Source organism: Mastigoproctus giganteus, chromosome 14, assembly GCF_048544385.1.
Source record: "Mastigoproctus giganteus isolate SK-2022 chromosome 14, ASM4854438v1, whole genome shotgun sequence".
Classification (NCBI taxonomy): Eukaryota; Metazoa; Arthropoda; class Arachnida; order Uropygi; family Thelyphonidae; genus Mastigoproctus; species Mastigoproctus giganteus.
In genome coordinates, this window is record NC_143588.1 from 62656041 (window position 1) to 62678840 (window position 22800).

The window sequence follows — 22800 nt, forward strand, 5'->3', positions numbered from 1 at the left end:
CACCATAAGTAGTCTAACATTTCTAATGTCATCAGCAATGACATTAGAAATGCTATATACATATACTGTCTTTAACAAATCCTAGAGGGGGAAAAAATCATTGGCACAAGACTGGTAATCTTGGGGGCCATTCCATAAGGGGCTTCACAGCCAATGTATTGATTAGAAATACATTCAGCCACATACATCCCTCCTGATTACGGAAGTGTACCCCCCCACTATGTTGAAAATCTAGATTTGGGTTGTCTTTCTGAAGCTGTGGCATTAACCAACTGCACAGCATGTCAAAATAGGCAGTTTCTGTTATTGTTCATTCTGCAAAGAAGAATAGCACAAACTTTCCTTTCTGATATTGCTCCAAAGACATTAATCCAGAACCATCCCTTTCACATTCAATTAACTCATGGGGTTCTCAGTCTTCCATATCTACAAATTGTACCAATCCCATTGTTCCGAAAGATGAAATGTTTCAGGATGAGTTCGAATGATACAATTTGATAAAGTTAGTAAATATTAATTACTACACAAATGAAGACAAGCTTGTTCATAATAATGCTATCATTAGTCATGTTTTTGGGGAACTCTGAACTTCACTCTGTTCACAAGTTTCAGTTGCTGCATAATATGTAACTGATATGAAGATGAAGGCACTTCACATGACTTTTCAAATGGTTGTTTTTGTTTGATATGTTAAGTTGCTTACTAGCATGAAACACTGATTTATCTGGATTGCACAAAAGTTATTAGTGCAGATTGAACCTATCCAAAACTGCAGATATATTTAATAAAGATAAAACCACTATGTAATGGAACAAAACATTTTATTCACAAAGCCACAGAGTTCCAATAGCAATTGGCATCTAATGCCCAGCTTTGTTACAAACCATCTTATCTACAAATAAAGTCACACAGTTCCAATGGCCATTCACAGCTAATGTGCAGCTTTTTTTCCTTTTAAGCAGATCAAAATGGCTAAAGAATTAATACAGTTTATTAAATTGTATCGGTTCCCTATATCTGTGGAAGGAAAATCTTGGGGATATATAAATAAAAATATTAATAATAAAATTTAATATTCTTTAAATACCAAGACATGAAAAATTAATTGAATGGGTGGAAGTTGTTTATCCAAAAGCAACTGACAATTAAACAGGTGGCTGATAATTTATTTTGTCCATTCTTAAGTTCATTACACTCATAGGGTTATGATACATTTGGATTTTTCTTGACATGTGGAGTTTTCACATACCTGCTGAGGTTCAGAAGACATTTTAATATTGTCTAGCATTCTAATTATTGGGGCTAGCCCAAGTTCTGGGGTGTAGTATGGTGGCATATACAGAGATCAAACCTGTATGCTGCCAAAAAAAGATATAATACAGCAGACTGTTAATTGCTGCACTAGTATAAGCCACAACAACACCAGTGAGCTCATCTGCCTACATTATGGAAATAAATATTAGGATAAGTACAAGAAGCCAAATTCATCTGGAGCAAAATAAAAAAATTAACTGTTCATAACAAAGTTATTAAAGTCAATTTTAATAACCGTAGCTGAGAAATGAGTAAGAAATATGGGGATTGATCAAAAATTAGGTATCTTCCGAAAAATAAATGGAACAGATGGCATAAATGGCAATCCGTATTACAAATGAGGAAATAAGAACAAATCTCTTGAGATAACAAATATCAAAAGTAAAGCAACCTAAGATGACATGGAAAAAGTAGAATGGGACAAAGGAAAAGAGAAATAGGTAGAGATATTTGAAACAAAAATGAATGGTAATAGGCCAAGAAGAGGTAAGAGATTTGGTGTGAAGTAGGCATTAGAAGAAACAGAGCTTACTCTGGCTGGGACTAAACATTTAACAGGAAATAGGATAAGGATGTTGTTATTTGGTTTTTAGGAACATTAGCAACTAAGGCCATATTGCTCCGGGGATATGCGGCGGTCATGGGCTAGAACCCCGGTCTAATCAAGAAGCATGTGCTACGCACTGCTGCTCTGTCCACCTGGCTACGGAGGCACCATATATATAGGATAAGGAAGAAAACAGTGAATGGAATTCCAAAAGAAATGAGCCGCACTACCATAGTGACCTATACATCCATTACGTACAACAGATTTGCATCATCACGATGAAAACAAAAACATAACACCTTTCCATTTTCTCCTGTTCTTAACCTGCTAGTTTTTGCTTCACAAGATTTGGCATTCCAGAAACCGATGAAACTGGATCAAATGATACATACAAGCATAGGTGTATTCAGGGTAGGGGCAGGTTTTGGAGTAATACATCAATTGTTTAAATTCCCTTTAGCTACAAAAAAAAATTTTTTTTTTTTTTTATCGTGGCTCATCTATTTTCAACTAACTACACTTGGCAACAGTGATGCTGATGTGATCGCCATTCTAGTTGGGGCGTCACGCAGTTTGGTCGTGCATAATGTTCACTTCAAAGTAATTCAGACTTTAGCTGTGTGCTCGTGTCCACCAGTCACGCTATGTTTGAGTGTCATATTTGTTTTATTCTGTGCATTATTTTGTGCACAAAATGGTGCCCCTCCTGTCATTTTTTTCGATCTGCCACTGCATACAAGGTTTGATAAATGTCACAAAGAATTAATTTTAGTATAGCATGTGATGCAAGAAAGCAAGCTTATACAGCATCAGGGGAAAAAAAAAAAAAAAAAAACCTTCCCACACCACCCACCCCCTCTAATTCTTCCTTGAATTTATTCAGACAATCTACTGGCTGAAGGCAAACTTCTGCACATATATATATATATATATATATATACACATTTTTTTTTTTTTTTTTTAATGTAAACCCCAAACACGAGAGGTATTAGAACCTATAGTACTTAGTACCGTGCTTGAGTTGGAAGTTGAGAAGACGAAAGAAGATATTTGTTGACAATGGACTTGAATTTCTGTAGACTGTAATTTTCAGGAAATACGTATGAAGGAAGGTTGTTCCAGAAAACGGCAGTTGAATGAATAAACGAGAAAGATGAAAAGTTGGTTCTGTGAGTTTGAAGTTTGACAGTAAATGGATGTTGGCTGGTGGCAGCACGTGTTCGGACTGTTTTGAAAGAGAGAACAGGAATTATAGAAGCTAATTCAGAAGAACAGTGCCCATGGAAGTATCTGTAGAAGAGGCATGCAGCATAAACAGTATGTCTATGAGACAGCGAGTGCAGAGACTCTGTTAGAGATGAGTCATTAATTAACCTAACTGCCCTCTTCTGAATGGAATCAAGAAGCCTGAGAGAGGTTTTGGGGGCACCACCCCAGATGCGGGAACAATATTCCATGGCAGGGTGAATTTGCAATTTATACAGAGTGAGCAGCTGTTTGGAAGAAAAGTAAAGGCGAGAGCGAAAGAGAAAACCAAGTTTTTTAGAGGCAGAAGAAGCAATATTTGTAATGTGCTTGTGCCAAGAGAGATTAGAAGTCAGAGTAATCCCCAAAAGAGATATATAATTTTGCCTAGAAATCGGAGTGTCACTAAAGATAAGCATAGGAGCAGAAGAATCCTTTTTGTGAGATATAGGACAAGACTGAGTTTTAGAAGGGTTGAACTCAACTAAGTTGTCTTTGCCCCACTGGAGAATTACCTGAAGATCGGCATTTAAGGAATTGGTAGCAGATTTTCGAGAAGTTGAAGCTGATTGAGCAAGACAAGGGTTCTCAAAACGGAAAGTGGAATGCAATGTGCTATCATCGGCAAAACTATGGATAGGATTTAATATACAAGAGGAAAAGAGTGGGGGAAAGAACTGAACCTTGGGGGACACCGGCATTAGTGGAGAAGTTAGAAGACAGAAAGCCATCTACCATCACCCTCAGTGAGCGATCAGAGAGAAAAACTGGATAACCAATTACTAAAAACAGTTGGCAAACCATAAGATGGAAGCTTGTTTAGAAGACCTTTATGCCAAACACGATCGAAAGCCTTTGAGATGTCAAGAGCAACTACTTATGTTTCACTGAACTTTTCAGAATCAGTCCATAAATGGGAAACATAAGCAAGAATATCACAAGTGGATCGACACTAACGGAATCCATACTGACGATTGGTGATCAGATGGAAGGTTTCTAGGTAGTTTAAGAGTTGGCGGTGAATTGATTTCTCCATTACTTTAGAAAGACTAGAAGTAATTGCAATGGGACGATAAATGGATGGGAGGGATTTGTCACCCTTTTTAGGAACTGGCTGGATATGAGCAAATTTCCAAGCAGAAGGAAAAACACCTTTGGAATAAGAAAGTGAAAAAAGGCAGCAAAGAACAAGTGGAGAAATACCATTAGGACCTGGAGCTTTCTTAGCATCAAGATTCATCAAAATCCTTCTGACGGAAGACCACAGGAGACATTGAATGGAGCTTGTTGGGAATGGTGGGAAGTGTTTTACCAAGATCATTAATACACGAGTTGGAAGAAAAATGGGATGCCAGCAGGTCAGCTTTATCCTTGGCTGAAGTGACACAGGACCATCTGGTTTCGACATACGTCCAAACCAGATGGATACTAGCTGATCCGGAAGCCTCCTAGAGAGTTACCAATAGGTTTGGTCCGGTGTACTAACTAGCGGCCGGCCTGCGAACACTGTTTTAGAGCTGTACTCTCAGTTAAATGACCTGTACTCTCATTTAACCTGCAGCCAAATTTCCTCAATTTGAATATATGGTCGGCTGTGTGGAGTGGGTACATGCTGTATACCCTCTGGATTTTTTTTAGATGAATGGCGTACACCTTCTGGCATTGTGAAAGACTTGAAAAAACAAATATTATTAAAATATTTTGATAATAAGTGAAAATTAAAAAATTAATTTATTAGAATTTTTGATACTTAGGGCAATACTTATAGTTTTATTACTTTTAATATACAGGGTGTCTCAAAAATATTGGTACAAACGTTTAGGGGAGGTAGGTAACATCTAAAGGAACGTGAATCGCATAGAACCCATAACCGGAAATGTCACCATAAGTCAGATGATGTCGCGGTAGTCGCCGCACGAAGAGCATGCATCGATATACGAACTGTGAGCTGGCAGACATGCACCTAGTGTATGGATTAGTAGAGGGCAATGGACGAGCTGCTCAACGAATTTATGGAGAACGCTTCCCAGACAGACAGGTACCAGACCACCGTTTGTTTGCACGTGTGCATCAAAATTTGTGCGATTATGGGTCATTTAGAGTTAGCAGGAGCAGAGTGGGCAGACCACGTTCCACGTGAACCCTCCCCACCATGGAAGAAAGTGTGTTGAATGCCGTCCAGAATAATGCAACTACGAGCACACGTGCTGTTGCCTCTGCCTTAGGAGTGTCTCGTTACAGTGTACAGCGTGTCTGGCACGACGATTCCTTACACCCCTTTCATCTACAAAGGGTTCGGTTACTGCTCCCCCAAGATCATCGTGCACGCGTGGCTTTTGCGCAGTGATTTCTCCAAGGAAGTGTTCAAGACCTGAATTTTCCAGCCTATTTTTTTTTTTTTTTTTTTTTTTTTTTAGGAGCATTAGCAACTAAGGCCATATTGTTATGGGAATATGCTGTGGTCATTTCCTGACCTTTCCGCATCCTCTGCATTTGGTGGTGACGGGCTCGAACCCCGGTCTAATCAAGAAGCGTGTGCTACGCACTGCTGCTCCTTCCCACCTGGCTACGGAGGCACCCTTTCCAGCCTATGTTTTGTTCAATACGAATGAGGCTTATTTCACTCGGGAAGGCTTATTCAATGCTCAAGTGTGGGCTCACAACAACCCACACGGTGTGCGCCCCATGCGGCACAACATCACTTCGCAATAAATGTGTGGGCAGGTATGGTCGGTGACTGCTTAGTCGCCCCATACCTGTTACCATCCCGCACAAACTCAGCTAAATATCAGATCTTTCTTGAACAAGTTCTACCAGGGTTACTTGACGATGTTCCAGAAAATGTAAGAGGCAACATTTGGTTTCAACATGACGGGGCACCCGCCCATTATGGAAGGTGTATTCGTGACCATTTGAACAGGCATTTTGGGCGTCGATGGATTGGCCGTGGTGGACCCATTGCCTAGCCCCCATGCTCACCTGATTTATGAAACCTTGTTTTCTTTCTGTGGGGGCCCCCCTCAAATCTATCGTGTATGAATCTCATGTGGAGACGGAAATGAATCTCGTGGCGAGACTCGTCTGCGCTGCTGCTACCATCAAAGAAACTCCAGGTGTGTTCGACCATGTCCGCCAATCCATGCTGCGTCGGTGCCACGAATGCAACGCATCTCATGGTGGAACCTTCGAGCAGCTGTTGTAACATCATGAAATGCATCCATCTTGTACTCCATTGTTAATATTATGTCAAATAAATGTTTGCCACTAATTACTGTCTTGTGTCACTTCTGCTTCTTGTGCCTCTGCTACTACTTTCACATGACGTTTCCAGTTATGGGTTCCTATGCGATTCACATTCCTTTAGACGTTACTGCTTCCTCCCCTGAACGTTTGTACCAATATTTTTGAGACACCCTGTACATGCCATATATACAAGGTGTTTCAAAATTAGGTATACACACTTTAAATATTTATATTTAATGACCAACAGAATGCTTTTACAATAGTTTAATTTTTGTTTTATTTTATAGATATCTCTAAAACGATGGAGAGTACCCAATTAAGTTTTGAAGAAAGAAAGGCAATTATAAAATGCTATTGGAAATGTCAGTGTAGTTCAGCATGTTTGGAATCCAAATCGTGATATGGAACAAAAGCGCCCACACATTTAACAATTACTCGTTTGTGGGATAAATTTGAGGAGCGTGGAACTATTCAAAATATCAATAACTTAGCATGTGGCAGGAAGAGGACATCAAGAAGTAATGAAAACGCTGAAGCTGTAAGAAATGCAATTTTGTGCACCTCAAGAAAATCAACAAGACTGTGTTCACAAGAGCTAGGTTTAAACCATACAAGTGTTTTTAGAATGAAGGAATTAAAAAATTCAACAAGAAGTAGAAAACATTTACCTGATTTGTGCATTTCAGTACATAGATCTGCTGAAGATAGATGCCGCTCATGCACTAATGCTGATGGAGGGTATTTTGAAAAATTAAAGCTTTATTAAAGTAAAATTGTTGTAAAAAAAAATTAATGTTTTTTGTCTTCAGAGTATCAAAACAAATTTACATTTGTATACAGGGTGATTCACTACCAGTGCGACAAACTTGCAGGAGGTGTAGGGGGTACAAAGATGAATCAGAATCACATAGCATTGCAGGGTCCGAAATGCCTTCATCATGCGATAGAGGATGTTGAACGGGAGGTCGCGTGAACAGTGATCCCGCTGGAGTCAGCATTTGCGAACCGTTTCTGTTGAAGAAACCAAGTAGCAAAAGTCCTCCGGAGTGGATAATCCACAGGCTCCAATGATTGGATGCGTTGCAGATGGTATGAACTCGTTTGGTTTGTTGACAGTATCCTCCATACAGTGGATTAGGAAATACCCAATCGTTGGCCTATCGCTCGAGTACTCTTACTCTGATTGCCTTCTGCAAGACGTAGGACATTCTCCTCATTGTCTGGCGTCCTCGTTGTTCACTCTTAATTCACGGTACCTCTCGTGAAACAACCAGTCTCACGTAACCTTCTGTGCGAAAATCGTATGATGAGGAGCAAGCCTGTGCAGGAAACGTTCCTGGTACAAGTGCAGAGCGGCGCACCAGTTACAGTCCGCAGCTCCATACACGAGGTGCATATTGGCCAGTTCAATTTTTGAATACTCGTCCATCCCACTGCCTTGGGAACTGGTTTGCAAATGCTGACTTCCAGCGGGATCACTGTTCATGCGACCTCCCGTTCAACGTCCTCTACCGCATGACGAAGGCATTTCGGACCCTGCAATGCTATGTGATTCCGAGTCGTCTTTGTGCCCCCTACACCTCCTGCAAGTTTGTCGCACTGGTAGTGAATCACCCTGTATATCATTCATTAAATAAATAATTGTTTTGTTAATGTGTGTATACATAACTTTGAAACACCCTGTATATATACAGGGTATATGCCGGGTATATATAAGGGTATATGCCGTATACCCTATAGAATTAGATTAATAAGCCTGATATGCGCTGTATACTCTTTTCATAACATTAATAGAGTATACCTTCTGCTAATTTTACGACTACAGCATTGTACATGCCCCCTTGTACATAGTCTGTGCAAGCAAAAGGATGCCACCAGCACTAAATTTATTCAACACATTCAAAGCTTTAAACACTGCAATCAAACCTCCTCACAGGTGACTAGTCTCCAGACTCTGGAATTTGACCATAACTGAAGCCTTTCTCAATTGTTTGTTTGTTTGTTATTTGGTTTTTAGGAGCATTAGCAACTAAGGCCATATTGCTCCGGGATATGCGGTGGTCATTTCGACCTTTCCACATCCTCCGTATTTGGTGGTGACAGGCTCAAACCCCGGTATAATCAAGAAGCGTGTGCTACGCACTGCTGCTCCTTCCCACCTGGCTATGGAGGCATCCCTTTCTCAATTAAGAACATCCTTTTGTTCCTCTCGTTAATCTCATTGCTCTCTGCACTCATTCCAAGAGACCAACAATTCCTCCCAAAATGAGGCTTCCAGACATGTATGCAGTGATCAAGATGGGGCCTAATCATTGCCTTATACAAGATAATCATTTGCTTATCTCTGTTGACAAAATTCTTGTATATCTTTGACAAAAGCCCCTGAGCTGTCTTAACAGCTGATTTGCACACTGCTCATAGGTCATTTTATTCAATGATAAATGTTCAAACTGTTAATATTCTTTAATGTAATCTCCTACAACCACAGTTAATCATGCCTTTCCTATAATCAGAAGTCTTCTTACATGAATGATTTAGATGATTTCCACGCCTAACTGGATTTCTTGAATTAATTCCAATCACTTTATTTTCATGTCCTGTTTTATATTTGGAATAGCCAAAAGTCACACGGTGCCAAATCAGGCAAATAAAGTGTGTGGTGGTAATGTTTTTTCAGTCAAAAACTGCACACATGTGAAACGCCACACTATGATGGAATTAACCATTTCTCCATTTTTTGGGTTATTTACGGCAGACTGCATCATCCAGGGTATTTTAAAACTTCTTAGTAGCTCACTGTATTAACACTTACACTTTTGCACAATGATTCTGATACCAATTATTTTCTGACTGTCAAAAAAAAAAAAAAAATAAAAAAAAATCAGAATGACTTGTGAACATCACTGAAGTGTTTATACCTTTGAAATAACCCACCATCTTGATCATGCATTTTCATCATATAACATATAAGGTGAAACCCATTATAACGTGATGCTTGGGGTCCAAAGAATCACAATGTGGAATATGTGGGATCGCATTAGAAAATTCCCTTGAATGGCCATTTTTTGCCATTCAAGTTTCACACGCACTATCAATTTTGCTTGTCTCTTTTTTTGCACAATAATTTCAAAAGTATGTAAAAGGACAATTAAGTATTTAAAAAAACAATTAGATAGTATGAATCAGAGATGTAATACTCAATATGTTCTATGTTGATAATAATATTAGTAAATAAATAAGAGGAGTTTAACCTCAATATCGTACGTGGAACACTTCCGTATGATACCCTCCAGAAATTAAAACGAAAAAAATCGCAACTTACCGGTACATAAAAGTAAAATATAAATAATCAATTTAACACAATACAAAAACAATTAAAATTCAAATTAACGCAATTAAAAGAATCTAACGAAAATATTCAAAACGATTTTCCTTCCTGAAGCTGACAATGCTTTTCGACCGGCTGTCGTGATCACAGGAACGAAAATTACCGAATCAGGCTAAACCTGCAACTTAAATAGTGATTATATGTCTTCGCGCATGCGCGTAAAGGTCCACGCATCGGAGATCAAATATGGCCGCCGAACATTAACAGAATTCTCGTGTAATTTAATTTCAACGGTTTCTGCAATTAATAGTCGCGTATAATTACGTTGAACATTAAGTATTTTGGCCTCGTTAAATAAAAAAGTATGTTTTTCGTTAACGGCATGAAAGGCTAATTCTGACGCTGCTGAACGAGAAGCACGAACTGAGGCTTCGTGTTGATTTACATGGATATTAAGAGAAAACTGGGTCGAACCTTGGTAAGACGAGTCGCAATCACCGCAAGAAATGTTGTATACTAGATCATTAATTTGTGTTCCGAACGCGGAAAGAACCGAGCGATTGTTCAGTATAGTGTGTAACTTCCGTATGGGCCTAGCTATAATTTTAAATTCGGTATCTTTAAAGAATCTGTTAAGCTGTTTGTGCCACTGTTCAACATATGGGACAGAAATAAAGTATTTTTTGATATTACTATTGTTGATTGGTGTAGTATTTTGTATCCTATCCTTAGCTTGTACCCTAATTCGATTTATTGTGTTAATGGGATAACCCCTGTTTAAGAATCTGCTAGTTAATATTTGTATTTCTGAGTCCAAAGCAGAACCCGTCGTTGAATATTTATAGGCATTTAGAAATTGATTAAAGATAATCGATCTTTTGTAGGTGAATGGGTGGTAGCTATTATAATGTAGAAGCATACCGGTGTTTGTGGGTTTTCGATAGATGCTAAATTGTATTTTGTTCGAGTCCCGGGTAAGCGTGAAATTTAGAAAGTTTAATGACTTTGTATCCGTATCTTCTCTTTCCAATGTAAATTTGAGTCTAGAATGAATATTATTAAACGAATGTAAAATGTCTTGGATAGTACTACTATCGGTAATGGCTAGAACATCGTCTAAATACCTCCCATAGTATGTGATACGGGGACGAAAAGGTGTCAAATGTATCTGTTCAATCGTTGAGAGATAGATCTCTGACATTAAGCCACTCAGGCTCAAACCCATTGGTAATCCAAAAATTTGTTTGTACACCTTGTCTCGAAAGGTGATGTAGTTAGCCTCAACTAACAGTTTAATTAAGTGAAAAATTTCCTTAATAGGCAGCTTCGTATAATTAATCGGTGTCGAGTTTTTATTTAACATATCCCAAATAATATCTAATGTGTATTCAACGTTTACATTCGTATATAATGAGGTAACGTCTAATGAGAATAAATTGTCATTGTCGCCGAGTCTACAGTCTTTAAGATTATTAAATAATGTATCGTAATTCTTAATCCCAAATTGTATAACCTGTCTAAAAGGTTTTATAATGTTATATACATGTGTGGCTAAGGCTGAAAATGCCGAGTTCCTGTAGGAAACAATAGGTCGAATAGGAAATCCAGGCTTGTGTAATTTCACCTGACCGAAAAGTGCAGGAATATTGTATGTTCTGGACTTCAATTCCTTCAACTGAACCATAGTAATGTAGTCGTTTTTACGATATGTGGTTAACGTTTTATTGTATTGATTTACCAAATTGGTAAACAGTGCCGGGTCTACTTCACGATAAGTGGAGGTATCAGGCACAACTGAATCTAACTTATTAATATAATCATGTTTATCTAGTATTACCACTGTATCTCCTTTATCCGCCCTCTGTATAATAATGTCCTTATTTTCTCGAAGTTCTCGTAAAGCTGAACTGTCATGTGTATTCAATTTAGGAAGTCGCGTTTCTTTTATGTTATTCACTACTTGGTTAACTTGTTGAATAAATACATCTTTTTGTGGAACACTACGAAGTCCAAATTCAATATCAATTACGCATTGTTTTTTGGCAGCTTTCGAGGTGGTAAATTATAATTTAATCCTTTGGATAAAAGTGAAATCTGGTCCTGCGATAGTGTACACGAGGAAAGATTAGTAACCTGTTGATATGTCGGTTCGTTGGATACTGGGTGAGGGGGTGTTCGTGAACTAGCCGACATATTCTGTGGTAGTGCGTTGTGTGTCTGTGGGGGGGATGTCACCCAACTCGTGTGAACTTGGTCGCAAGCTCGCGACAATGTGTTAGAATTCGCATGAACGTGTCTTGAACTATTCGATAATGTTTGCAACTTATTAACGTGTCTGTTTTTTATTTCTGAGGCTTGTGCTTCCCGTCGCAAATCTATGGAGGTCTTCAATACCGACCAATCGTTCGGATGTAGATAATTTTTTACTTTATCGCGAAGCTTCCTAACCTGGGAAAGGTATTTTTGTTTATCCGAATATCGAGATTTTAAGGCAAGCTTAACAATATTAATGAATTTAAATCAAAAAATTGCAGGCATAAAACAACTAACACTGGCGACATTATGTAATATTGTTAAGCTTGCCTTAAAATCTCGATATTCGGATAAACAAAAATGCCTTTCCCAGGTTAGGAAGCTTCGCGATAAAGTAAAAAATTATCTACATCCGAACGATTGGTCGGTATTGAAGACCTCCATAGATTTGCGACGGGAAGCACAAGCCTCAGAAATAAAAAACAGACACGTTAATAAGTTGCAAACATTATCGAATAGTTCAAGACACGTTCATGCGAATTCTAACACATTGTCGCGAGCTTGCGACCAAGTTCACACGAGTTGGGTGACATCACCCCCACAGACACACAACGCACTACCACAGAATATGTCGGCTAGTTCACGAACACCCCCTCACCCAGTATCCAACGAACCGACATATCAACAGGTTACTAATCTTTCCTCGTGTACACTATCGCAGGACCAGGATTTCACTTTTATCCAAAGGATTAAATTATAATTTACCACCTCGAAAGCTGCCAAAAAAACAATGCGTAATTGATATTGAATTTGGACTTCGTAGTGTTCCACAAAAAGATGTATTTATTCAACAAGTTAACCAAGTAGTGAATAACATAAAAGAAACGCGACTTCCTAAATTGAATACACATGACAGTTCAGCTTTACGAGAACTTCGAGAAAATAAGGACATTATTATACAGAGGGCGGATAAAGGAGATACAGTGGTAATACTAGATAAACATGATTATATTAATAAGTTAGATTCAGTTGTGTCTGATACCTACACTTATCGTGAAGTAGACCCGGCACTGTTTACCAATTTGGTAAATCAATACAATAAAACGTTAACCACATATCGTAAAAACGACTACATTACTATGGTTCAGTTGAAGGAATTGAAGTCCAGAACATACAATATTCCTGCACTTTTCGGTCAGGTAAAATTACACAAGCCTGGATTTCCTATTCGACCTATTGTTTCCTACAGGAACTCGGCATTTTCAGCCTTAGCCACACATGTATATAACATTATAAAACCTTTTAGACAGGTTATACAATTTGGGATTAAGAATTACGATACATTATTTAATAATCTTAAAGACTGTAGACTTGGCGACAATGACAATTTATTCTCATTAGATGTTACCTCATTATATACGAATGTAAACATTGAATACACATTAGATATTATTTGGGATATGTTAAATAAAAACTCGACACCGATTAATTATACGAAGCTGCCTATTAAGGAAATTTTTCACTTAATTAAACTGTTAGTTGAGGCTAACTACATCACCTTTCGAGACAAGGTGTACAAACAAATTTTTGGATTACCAATGGGTTTGAGCCTGAGTGGCTTAATGTCAGAGATCTATCTCTCAACGATTGAACAGATACATTTGACACCTTTTCGTCCCTGTATCACATACTATGGGAGGTATTTAGACTATGTTCTAGCCATTACCAATAGTAGTACTATCCAAGACATTTTACATTCGTTTAATAATATTCATTCTAGACTCAAATTTACATTGGAAAGAGAAGATACGGATACAAAGTCATTAAACTTTCTAAATTTCACGCTTACCCGGGACTCGAACAAAATACAATTTAGCATCTATCGAAAACCCACAAACACCGGTATGCTTCTACATTATAATAGCTACCACCCGTTCACCTACAAAAGATCGATTATCTTTAATCAATTTCTAAATGCCTATAAATATTCAACGACGGGTTCTGCTTTGGACTCAGAAATACAAATATTAACTAGCAGATTCTTAAACAGGGGTTATCCCATTAACACAATAAATCGAATTAGGGTACAAGCTAAGGATAGGATACAAAATACTACACCAATCAACAATAGTAATATCAAAAAATACTTTATTTCTGTCCCATATGTTGAACAGTGGCACAAACAGCTTAACAGATTCTTTAAAGATACCGAATTTAAAATTATAGCTAGGCCCCCATACGGAAGTTACACACTATACTGAACAATCGCTCGGTTCTTTCCGCGTTCGGAACACAAATTAATGATCTAGTATACAACATTTCTTGCGGTGATTGCGACTCGTCTTACCAAGGTTCGACCCGGTTTTCTCTTAATATCCGTGTAAATCAACACGAAGCCTCAGTTCGTGCTTCTCGTTCAGCAGCGTCAGAATTAGCCTTTCATGCCGTTAACGAAAAACATACTTTTTTATTTAACGAGGCCAAAATACTTAATGTTCAACGTAATTATACGCGACTATTAATTGCAGAAACCGTTGAAATTAAATTACACGAGAATTCTGTTAATGTTCGGCGGCCATCTTTGATCTCCGATGCGTGGACCTTTACGCGCATGCGCGAAGACATATAATCACTATTTAAGTTGCAGGTTTAGCCTGATTCGGTAATTTTCGTTCCTGTGATCACGACAGCCGGTCGAAAAGCATTGTCAGCTTCAGGAAGGAAAATCGTTTTGAATATTTTCGTTAGATTCTTTTAATTGCGTTAATTTGAATTTTAATTGTTTTTGTATTGTGTTAAATTGATTATTTATATTTTTCTTTAATTATTTATATTTTACTTTTATGTACCGGTAAGTTGCGATTTTTTTCGTTTTTTCGTTTTAATTTCTGGAGGGTATCATACGGAAGTGTTCCACGTACGATATTGAGGTAAACTCCTCTTATTTATTTACTAATATTAAAAAAACAATATTCACGTTGTTAAATATTCACGATGTTACGTTTGTGTTTTGAAATTAACAGTTAAAAATTTGGGAGAAAAAGGAAAACAATGCACTCTGTGTTCTTTCAACTACTAAGTAGACATCAGTGAACAAATTTTTCTCGTTTTAGTCATTAATTTCAAGTCTTTCTTATTTTAAAAAAATTGTATCAAGGACTGCCTGCTTCGTTGCATCTCTTTCTTTCTTTTTAAAAATTTCAATAAGGCATTTTAACTATAAAATCAAAAGGGAATCTACCTTGCTGTTTCAAGAAATTCAAGTCCAGTTTGCAAAACAGCAAGTGCCTCTGTGATACAAGTCAACAAGCAAAGTTACAAGTCATTTATTATTGTTCTTACAGAAATCAAAGGATAATGTGTATTGTATCGTGGATTCACATTAAACTGTAAATATCGGCACATGTTCACAAGGAATCCAAAATGTTGATCTTCAGTAACTTTTTTTTTTGGTAATTGTTGGCGCATCGGCTTCTGTGGCCACAGTGCACCTCCCAAGGTTTTTGCAGTACTTTGATCCAAGCCCGAGGCGGGATTTAAACCCGCGACCTTTGAGTTGCCAGGCAGGCACTTTACCTACCCGGCTAGCCCGGTCGGCTTCAGTAACTTAAAACATGTTTCAAATGATGAAAAAAATGGGAGCCAGGCTCACATTACTTTATAAGTGGAATTGTTTTAATGGGTTTCAGCTGTACTTCACTAATAATTTCTTATCCTCTGAGGCCAATTCCTTCAACACAAATTACAATATAAATTTTTCTTACAAAAAAAAAAAAAAAAAAACCAGCAAACCTTTGCCCTTGTATAACTAAAATGCTACCTGTACTAATAATAAAATATAACAATTCTGGACTAAAATATTTTAAGAGAACATATCTTAAAAATTTCCCCCAATCTTCATGAACCTTTTTAGCATTAATGCTCAAATTCTGGTTAAAACTGCCTTTCAAAATATACAGATCTTAACTTACACTTCAATATTTTTCATGTGTCTTGCTAAACCGTATAAATATTAGGAACTCCTGCAATAGCATCATACTATTAGCATTAAGAAAGAGAAAGTAATGATATTAACTTCAATAAAAAAAAAAAAGTTTTAAAATACTTTAAATTGGCAAACAACTAAGCATTAAATTGTACTATGCTATATCTACATACAACTTTTATCTTCTCTCTTATGACAATTCTTATAGGTCTGGCTCATTTGTGAAGGTGCTGTCATATACAATGTATCCAGAATATTGTACATTGAGAGCAAGTGCCAAAGACAGGCATTCTTGCTGAGTGAAATATGTCACAATAATAGCTATGCTTCAAACAAAAACTACAGAGTTAACTCCATAAAGACAGAAGATCAAAGGCTTATTATAGGTAACTATTTTCATTTGTTACATTTATTTACAAGCATTAGCAAATCTTTTCTGTGGCATTGTTAAGCCTAAAGTTGCAAAGTAAATTAATATTATTATCAAGTTGATGAAATAAATTCTTACCTTTATAAAAAAGGACAACAATTCTCTGAAACACCTTCATGAAGTTCATGTTGTCATAACAGAACTCTTGTACTTTAACAAGGAGTGCAAGCTCTGCCTTGGCACTCTGAGTGAATGGAGATAGAAGGGATGTATACTGTCGCAGGTGTTTCAGTGCCTGTTCAGCTACCAATTCCTCCTTCTTATTCCATTCAACTACAGCCATCAAGGAGGTCCACAACTTTGAAAAAATAAAAACCACCAATTACACCAATGAATACTAGTAAAAAGTACCAATATCATTAAAATATAACTATACTCTGTTCATTCTTACTTTAATCAAGGTATAAACAAATACCAGTCATCAATGTGGAATGGGCTGGAGCATTGCTGTGCAAAAAACCAACTGCTTTTCTCTCAAAATTGCAACCTCACACGGGAAATGAGTTTCAACAGCTTTTGAATCACCTGTACACAGAAAGGCAGCAGTGACTCCCTTCAGGCACATTTTCAACAAACAGGGTGTGATTCACAATTCCCTGTGAATCTCACCCTGTTTGTTGAAAAACATGTTCAGCATCATCTTGACCCTGAACTCCAGAAAATGAAAGTTTTTGGGCTTTGGTGATGATTTTGAAGTTCACTGCATGCTCTGATGCTTCATCTCTGGGTCTTATTGAAACATCAAACACTCATCTCCAGTGAAAATATCGAAGAAATTAGGATTGTCTCAACAAGTCTGGATGAAGTCTTTGCATGACGAGACTCTTTGTTGAGTGTGCAGCAGAAATTTCCACAGACCTTCCTTTCCCTAAATCTTCATGCAGAATTCAATGAATACTCTCCTTATTCATATCCAACTCATCAGTAATCTTAGACAGAGTCAAAAAATGATGATCTCTTTCCACAATTTCCAGGACTTTTTGCAACTCTGTCATCATTTTGTGAAGTCAGAAACGAAGACAGATGCCCACCTCCACTCCTGTGGATGTTTGCAATGTTCCAGGAGTTCACAAGATAGAGAGAATACAAGAACACTTTACCATATTTAGTAATCATGTGACTTGAACCACAATCATTCGAAGTGCGTGCACTTTTGTAACCTCACACTTGACCACTTGGCTATGAGGCCATTATGCTTTTGAGCTGCTGATTAGGTCTACAAATGCTGATATGGCATGGTTGCAGAAACTGTCACTGTGATATAGGGGATGATGAACTTCATCGGGGAATTTAAAATGTGTTAGGAAGGACAGAGAGCAGCAAAAGGGAAGTGGTTATTCTTCTGATAAAAGCTGCCCAAATGCAGTAAAGCTTGACCCTAATTCAGAGTAACTTTAGGAACAGCGTGCATAGGGTATGTGGTGAAGGATACTTAGCAGTAAAGGAAAGTTGGCTGAGAGTGCTACAGACTACATGATAGCAATAAGTCTCAGTGTTTTATCATAGGAAATCTCAACTTAACCATTCACCGATCTCAAATTGAAAACTGGCAACTCGACCTGTGGAATTAATTTTTGGAATGAACTCAATGAATTATTTGCATCAACATGTCACAGTGAATACAAGGGACAGGAATCATCTGCTAATCCCTCGTGATCTGAATAATATCAGAACTACAATGGCAGAGGAACCATTAGTAGCAAGTGACCTAAAGTGGATGACAAATGAGATTTCAGTAAGTGCAAGAGTTTTAATTTTAAAAAAGGGGATTACTATGAATTGAGGAGGTTCTTAAACTCAACTGGGATAAAGCATATAAGAGCAAAAATATAGCTGTACTACTGGGTGCTTTCAAAGACATTCATCATCAATAACACCAGTGCATTTATTTCATTAAGAAGTTACAACACCAGGAGGATGGTAAAATAGAATGAAAATGGATTTAGTGAGCTTAAGAGAACAGAAAAGGCAGCATTGGGCAATCAGAGTGAGAGCTTAGAGCAGCTTATATCTGTGTAGTAATTATAAGTTGATTATAAAACAAAGGCTAAATATGAAAAAGTATTAGCTAAGAAAAGTAACAAGGAATTTTATTTGTATGTAAACACAAAGAGGAAAAGTGTAAACCAACTCTAAATCATTCTTGCTCAATGGAAACAGCTGAATTCATAGATAATCCAGCAGATGTCACTAGTGAGTAAGACAGACCTTTGTATTGGTCTTCATAGTAGAAAGTTATTTTCAGAGTGGGATGATGTGCTAATATACCAGGGCAAGATAAGTGATACTGATATTACACAAAAGGGACTGTGTGTGTGTGTGTGTGTGTGTGTGTGAGAGAGAGAGAGAGAGAGAGAGAGAGAGAGAGAGAGAGAGAGAGAGAGAGAGAGAGAGAGAGAGAGAGAGAGAGAGAGAGAGAGAGAGAGAAGACTGAAAAGGAATGTGCCAAACCTGGTATAGGTGAGAAGTGTCAACATCTCACCAATACCAAGGGGTGGAAGGACAATAAGATTATCCATATACCGATCAGTTGGTTTAAACTTGGTGGCAAGGAAAGTCACGCCATGGAGTATAACACTGTAGGATATATTCAATGCAGTAGATGAAATCAAATCACGTAAAATCCATATGCTTTACTGCATTCAATTTTTGATTGTGGGAATCATTCTGCTTCCACCGAAGTCTGAAAGAGAGTACTGAGAGCTAATGCTTGGGCTTATGTTCAACTTTAGAGATAAATGATGTTAGATCTGCTGTGGATGGATGTTAAATGGAAACTTCACTTCTGTACACTGCTTGGTTATTCTTTCGGACAAAATACACTATTCACAGTTCGGCATAAGCTTGTTATCAGAGACCGGTCACTAGCTAATGAAAAGTAGCTTTGAAAAAGCTTTGCAAATTTTTAAATGTACAGCAAATTCAGCTATTCAGTTTTAAAAAGATATCAGCAACGCAGGCAAATTTGTCTATAATAGTATGTGTTACCAAGTTGAACAAGCTTCGGTGCCAAGTACTTGACAGCGGTCTTCACTGGAAGCAGGATAATCCCCACAATCAAAAATCAAATTCAGTCAAGTGTATGAATTTTATTTGAAGGTCACGGAGTCTGTGATCGGAGATGCATTAAAAGATTATCTTGAAAGGATAACCTAAATGGTTCACAACATGGATTTGTAGAGGGAAAATCATATTTTGCCAACTCAATAAATTACTATGATGTAGTTTGATATTATATACTTGAACTTTAGCAAAGAATTTGACATAGTCCCACATAGGAGGCATCTTGCCTATGACATCCACAAGACAGAGTCTAGTGGATGTCATAGGCAAGATGCAGAGTTGGAATGAGGGATGGCTAAAAGAGGCAGGGGGTTGGATGTAAATTTTTTTCTTCGGAGTGAGCCAGGGTTACGTGCCCCCCCCCCCACGTTTCAGCACTAGGGCCCATTGGGTCATACCATGCCTGTTCATGATTTACTTATTATAGGTAAATTATATAAATTTATGCATCTCAACTAGTAAAACAGTTCTTCAAAATTTGCATCAATGCTAAGAATGTATGATAAAATTAACGGTTCCTTCAAGTTGAATAGATAGCTAAAGCTGGAGATTTCCAAATACTTGATTGTTAGCTAAGAATGGCAGAAACTGGGAAGGGGGGATTTACTCTTATGTAGTATTAGTACAGTCAGTCCTCGTACAACATGGGAGTTTACACCACACAAAGGCGCCTCTGTAGCCAGGTGGGAAAGAGTAGCAGTGCGTAGTACACGCTTCTTGATTAGACTGGGGTTTGCACCCATCACCACCAAATACGGATGATGCGGAAAGGTCAGGAATGACCACCGCATATCCCAGAGCAGGCCTTAGTTGCTAATGCCCCTAAAAACCAAATAACAAATAACACTACACAAATTCAATCAAACACTATTTATAAATAGGAGAACGATATCACAAATAACATGAACCAAATTTTCTTATGCACGATTCGGCTTTGCATTTACAATAAATAGCAGTAGAACGCGAACGAATCACAACAGCTGAATACAACACTTACTGTTGAGCACTTACAACACTTACTAAAAATGAGCAAAGTAATAGAAAATGGTATAAAAGGAAGCATGCTGGTGAAGATATTGCAGGTTCAGAGAGAAAAAGAAAAGTGGCTAAGGTAAAGAAAGCCAACACAAGAACAACAATAAAAAAAACTACAGGAACTTGCCGGACAAACTGATTTGCTGCTACCACAGTTCCTCCCTGCATTCTGGGTAAACAGACTGCGCCTGTTATTGGTAGTGGCAGTAAACGTCTAGAATGATATATTGATTAACATGTCGGTGTGACAGACAAAGTTAGGAAACCTTATTTCTTAACTTAACCTTGAAAGGTTAGGTTAGGAAATAACATAACCACTGAGAACAATTAAAAAGAATGTAGAGAAAATAAAAACAACCTTAAAAGCATGAACAACTCAATGGGTAACAAAAGACATTAGATCAAGACAAAGAAGAGATCAGGAACATCATGTCTGCTTACGATAAAAGCAATAGCAATATTTTATTATGTAAAAATTGTAATAAAATACGTATTTCATTATGATTATTTATTGTGTTTGGTTGCAAATGTGCGTTCAATCTTGGGTGGTTGGCACCCTATTTTTCCCATAAGGCCTGTTATTTGCAATGCATGATTTTGCATTGCACGAAGGTTTCTAGGAATATGACTGCTGTGTTATACAAGGACTGACAGTATTAGTAATAGCCATATGGTGCAAGGAAGCCTAAGGCTTATGCTGCACCAGCAAAAAAAAAAAAATAAAAAATAAGAAACAAAAGTAAAATAATAATAATAAAAAAATTATTTATTAAATAAAAGAAAAGGAAAGGAAACAGACAACATATGTGTTTCCTTCCTCCTATAGGTAACTATCCTGCTGAGCTTAGAATTTCCCCAAACTGTCAGCCTTTACCACCCAAGTAGGTAACTTAAATCAGTAATTTATAACTTGCTGGCTAAAATAAAACTTCCTGCAATCCAGCCTAAACATCTCCCTCTGGAACTTGAAATATGGGTGAAAATTTCATCCTCATTCATTTTACTTTTGCCTCTCAGAGCCTTAATCGAGTCTCCTCTAAGGTGTCTAGTTTCCAAGTTATGCAACCCACATATTCAAAATCTTTCCTCATAAGGACACCCCTTTGCCAATCTCACTAGGCGAGTTACCAGTCTCTGGATCCGTTCAAGAAGCTCGATGTCTTTTTTTTAGGTGTGGTCTAACAATAACCTTATATAATGAGATTATGACATCCTTATCTCTTCTCGCAAATGTTTGATAAATCATCGATAGGACATCATGGGCCGTCCTTGCTACCTGTCTCCAATGCTCGGAGAACTTCATGCCTCACTGTATCGTAACTCCCAAGTCCCTTTTTTCCGCTACTGACTTTAGTTCAACTCTATCAAGTGTATAAGTTATTTTGGGGTTACTGTTCACCCAGGGGTAAGACCTTGCATTTTACTCAATTAAAGCATTGCTGCCACTTTTCTGACCATCCTTGAAGTCTATCTAGGTCACTCTGAAGAAGCTCTGCTTGGCAGTGATCATTAACTACTCTACCAATTTTAACATCATCTGCAAATTTAGACATCATGACCCCATCCCTTCATCGATGTCATTTAAGAAAACCAAAATCAACAGTGCTCCCAATACAGATCCCTGGGAAAACCCACTTCTTACATTAACCCAATCTGAGGAATAACCATTTATCACAACCATCTGCCTCCTTCCCTGAAGCCATCCTGCTATCCATCAAAGGATTTTCCCAGTGATTCCAACCTGTTCCACCTTATAAAGTAATTGCTCGTGTGTTATGTACTAGACAATAACTGTGAACACTGTGATGTTTTAGCAACAACTTTTTATGTTACTCATCAATGCAAGAGAATTCCCTATTTTTCTGTTTAGCACAGTACTGATGAAAGTAGCATGGAAACGACATTGGTGACATCTGTTTTGTATTATTAACATTTATGTTTTTGGCAACTGTTTTATTACTTTTGATACTTGAACTGTATGTTTTATGAAAACTTATTGAATTATTCTTATAGGCTGAGATGGGCTGCAAAGGCGAGCAGTGTGCAGGCCATGGATTGCACATCACTGCTCTATGACATGCTGCTAACAACAGCAGTGGTGGGAAGAGAAAACAGAGCTCTTTCTATGTAAGAATGACATACCACATGAACTGAGGTAAAGTAGCAAACAGCAAAGGTTGTGAATATATTTCCTTTCCTTATCAATTAAACAACTCTTTAACAACAAAATTAAATACACTAAACCCTTGCTAATCCAAATTAGTGAGGCAAAAGAGCCCTAAAAAATAAAATAAAAATAAAACAATAAATAAATAAATGGAAAATTTACTGATATAGGTTGTTCTGATGAAAATAAA

General features: G+C 37.6%; 1 protein-coding gene across 2 annotated transcripts in view; it reads right to left on the minus strand.

Moving 5' to 3' along the window:
* The window catches only part of kra (basic leucine zipper and W2 domain-containing protein kra), a 197024-nt gene that overhangs the window by 20733 nt on the left and 153491 nt on the right, over positions 1-22800 (minus strand). For both annotated transcript variants that reach the window (XM_090388872.1, XM_090388871.1), the window contains exon 11: positions 16424-16643. In XM_090388872.1, coding sequence (XP_090244998.1) covers positions 16424-16643 — 220 coding nt within the window. The remainder of the gene's footprint in view (positions 1-16423; positions 16644-22800) is intronic.